This window comes from Siphateles boraxobius, unplaced genomic scaffold, assembly GCF_051911475.1.
Source record: "Siphateles boraxobius isolate OS27281-9 unplaced genomic scaffold, OSU_SipBor_1 18, whole genome shotgun sequence".
NCBI classification, from domain to species: domain Eukaryota; kingdom Metazoa; phylum Chordata; class Actinopteri; order Cypriniformes; family Leuciscidae; genus Siphateles; species Siphateles boraxobius.
In genome coordinates, this window is record NW_027508788.1 from 5,563,024 (window position 1) to 5,567,260 (window position 4,237).

A 4,237-nucleotide genomic window follows, 5' to 3' on the forward strand; every position below is an offset into this window, starting at 1 on the left:
ATTAGACGAGGAAGAAGACGATGGGTCAGAGATTTAGCTAAGCTACTACTAACAATATCTAAGGCTGCCCTGAGACGAAAATCTGGTCCATGGAATCCAGACTGCCTAGCAGCGTGAATAAAATGTTACTGCGCGCAAGGCTATTACAAGACTAGAATTGTGACAGGAAGCTTGTTTCTGCCACGGAATAAAAAAAAAAAATTAATTGCACATTTTTTATCTTGCAAATCAAACTTTATAACACACAATTGTGAGTTTATATCTTACAATAAAAAAAATGACCCTTTCTCAGAATTGTGAGATATAAAGTCAGAATTGCAGAATTGCGAGTCCAAATCTCGAGTTTATTATTATTTTGTTATTCCATTGCAGAAACAAGCTTACATAGTAAAAATAACAAACTCAGAATTGTGAGGGGAAAAAAGTCACAATTGCGAGATTTAAAAAACTTGCAATTGTAAAGAAACATGTGAAAGACCAACTAAGTTCTAATATTAACCCCTAGGGTTTATTAGCTAGATACTCACAGACATGTTGCCATTAGCAACCGTTATTTATAGACATGGTAGCATTATATACGTTATTTATAGGCATGTCAGTGGTCATTACAGCCTCCAAATCTTGACTGAGACCATACACTGCAAGATTTGAACTTTGACGTAAGGTAATGGTTTTAAAAACAATTGTCTTTAAAATATTTTTTGTCTTTTGTGTGAATTATTTTCTTATGATGCTCATATATTTTATATAACGTTTTTTTTTTTTTTTTTTTAGTTGTCAGTTGGTGAATGTAAAGAATCAAATCACAATTCATTTTAAAATTGTGACATCAATAGAACATGGATAATATGACCTTTTTTGAAACCTACACACTGATGGAACCAAAAGACTCAAAATCATTCCGACATATATATTTCACATGCTTTTTGGTGCTCTATATCATGATACTTTTTGTGAACACTTGGGTCAGTGTTGTTATCGTTTTGGAGAGAGCCCTTCATGAACCAATGTACATTTTTCTGTGTAATCTGTGTGTAAATGACATATATGGAGCAACAGGATTTTATCCTAAATTCCTACATGATTTAATGCTGGATTCATATGTGATTCCTTCTTACATGTGTGCATTTCAAGTTTTTGTGATCTACAGTTCAGTTATGTGTGACTGTACTACAGTAACAGTGATGGCATATGACAGACATGTGGCCATATGTCAACCTTTAGACTATCATATAAAATTGAACAGATTTTCATGCTGCATATTACTTGCCTTCTGTTGGATCCTACCCTTAGTTTACATGATTATTTGTGTTGTGTTGTCAAATAGGCTGAAATTGTGTAAATATCACATTAATAAATTGTACTGTGACAACTGGTCTATAGTAAAACTTTCATGTGAATCAACTCTCATCAATAATATTTATGGAATTTTTGTAATTTCATTTTATTCTTGTCTGTGTGTTTTTATTATTTTTTCCTACATTAAACTTCTCATTGCATGTAAAGCATCATTAGAGAGCAGAAGGAAATTCTGGCAGACATGTGTGCCTCACATTATTACAGTGTTAAATTATATTGTTGCTGTGTTTTTTGATTCCATGTACAGCAGATATGGCTCAAGTGATGTCTCAGAGTATCTGCGAAATTTTCTGGCTCTAGAGATGCTTATTGTGCCACCTCTTATCAATCCAGTAATCTATGGATTAAAACTCCAAGAAGTACGAAAAAGAATTTTGAAATATTTTGTTATTATCAGAAAACAATAAATAGTACACATATTCATATTATTGTTTCATTCTCATTCTATTTTTCTATGCATGTGCAATGTTAAAGCAAAGGATTTGTTTACATTGCTCAGAAACAGTCATGCATTTGGAAAAACTACAGACAGACTTGTAAATGAGTGAAACATTTTGGTCAATTTATGTTCTTATATTATCTTATATCATGTATCTTATATCTTATATCAAAAGAGCATATCATGTTCTTTTTCTAAAAGAATGCAGTTTTTAACCTTAATTTTATTTATTTATTTATTTATTTATTTGCTATTTTTATAATGTGGTCCACTACCAAAGGACTTAAAACCATGAATGTGACGATGCTAGTGATGATATATATAAAAAATAAAAAATAAACTATTGTGTAATTCTGTGTCAACTCAACCAGAGGTTATTTTAGTTTTTTTCTCTCGCACAAAAAGCATTCTCGTCGCTTGATAAACTTAAGGTTGAGTCACTGTAGTCACTTGGACTCTTTTAATGATGTATTTTCTAACTTTTCTGGGCTGGCATATATCAATTACCTAGCAGCCTATGAAGGAGTGAGCCAGCACTCAGATTTCATCAAAAATGTCTTAATTTGTGTTCCGAAGATGAACGAAAGTCTTACGGGCTTGGAACAACATGAGGGTGAGTAATTACTGACAGAATTTTCATTTTTGTGTGAACTAACCCTTTAAGGCTGTCTAACCTACGTATTGAAACATGCTGTTCTTAAAGCTATCCGGCTGGCATCAGAAACATGCTCGTTTTAAATGCCATCTAAATAAGTTTTTTGAATCTGATTGCTGTAGAAAACTGCTCGCTCTAAAAGCTGTAGTTGCTATTGGTTCTACATAAGAGGAATAACCGTCAACACCAGCAGGTGGCAGTAGCACTTGCGCGTGGCGAGGACAGAAGCCTTAATTTAAACAAGTGCTACAAGTGTATGCACATAGACTGTAAAAAAATGGACAAAGCGTCTGTGACGTCACCCATAGACTTTCTGAATAACGGTTTTGAGGCCGTTTATGGGGGGTATGGGCGGCACCATCTTTGAAAATCTTGGGAAATCCTAACCCCGCCCATCTTCTGGCCAGTCCATATATGGGTAAAAGGGCCGGCTTTGTGTGAGTAGATTACTATAAAAAAAGTCAATGCAAAGACGCGAATAGACGCATCATTCGCGCCGGGAATGACACGAATTGGGCGACGTGTTTACCGTGAACGTCTTCCGCACAAGTTGAAAAATTTGAACTCGAGCGAATGTTGCCGCTTGTGTATGCACTATGCAAGCACTAAATACAGGATTCACCCTATTATACTTTATCGACACAAATTAATAATTCAAACAGCAAACAGCCACCCAAAAAAAGTCTATAAATAGGCTGTCAATCAATTTTCAAGTTTCAAGTCAATCAAAATCAAGTTAACGTACTAAATGAGTTCACACTTACAAATAAGTTAGATAGAATAAATAGTATGCATATTTGGCGTTCTGTCCGGGGAGAGGGATCCGAGCTCGGATATTTGGCCCGAACCCAGAGTACTCCCCCCGTATTGCTGGTTTAAGAAGTAACCAGGCGAGTGTGAGGAGATGGGGTGGTGAAGGGATGCTGAAAAACTGTCGAAGAACATTGGTGACTCAAATGAGTGTATATATAGGTCTCCAACTCAAGCTGATTGGATGACATGTTGATTACTGATTGTCGACAGCTGGTTGGAATGATGTGATAATTGGATCAATTATTTGAACGTGCTCCTCCCGAACTTTGTTTAGTGAAACATCATTTACGCACGAAAGATAATTGCGGGGCAGAATCTTTGTAAAAAAAAAACGCTCGGCTCAAAATATGGCACAGACAGTAGTTTGTAAAAATTGTAAATAGCAACATAATCCATTACATTACACATTTAAAGCTCCAGTAGGTAACTTTTGTAAACAAAAATATTTGTTAAAACTGTCATTATGTCCTGACAGTAGAATATGAGACAGATAATCTGTGAAAAAATCAAGCTCCTTTGGCTCCTCCCTGTGGTCCTATTGCCATTTGCAGAAATACACCACTCCCGGTCAGAAACAACCAATCAGAGCCAGGAGGAATGTCTTAGCAGTTTCAATCACGCTCGTGTACGTGCTGATCACCCCTCTCTTGGACAGCGCGAAAATCTTTTTTTTTTTAAAGATTTGTTCATTTTGATGAACGAGTTCGAACAGGATCACGAATGTGCATCACAGAACAGAGCAAGGCGAGCATTTGTGCTTAAGTTTTTTATTTATTTTTGAAATGACCGATCGTTTCGCTAGATAAGACCCTTATTCATCGTCTGGTATCGTTTAAAGCCCTTTGAAGCTGCGCTGAAACTGTCATTTGGTCCTCGAAACGTTTGTGTCCTATTGAAGTCCATTATATGGAGAAAAATGCCTGGAATGTTTTCATCAAAAACCTTAATTTCTTTTCGACTGAAGAAAGAAA

The 4,237-nt window shown here is 35.6% G+C and overlaps 1 protein-coding gene across 1 annotated transcript; it reads left to right on the top strand.

Annotated features, from left to right (window-relative positions):
- Positions 1 to 761: 761 nt before the first annotated feature.
- Positions 762 to 1,766, top strand: LOC143740701 (olfactory receptor 52E8-like). Its single transcript, XM_077232698.1, has one exon. The coding sequence runs from the start codon at positions 840 to 842 to the stop codon at positions 1,764 to 1,766; it is 927 nt and encodes a 308-aa protein (XP_077088813.1). The 5' UTR covers positions 762 to 839.
- Positions 1,767 to 4,237: the final 2,471 nt, after the last annotated feature.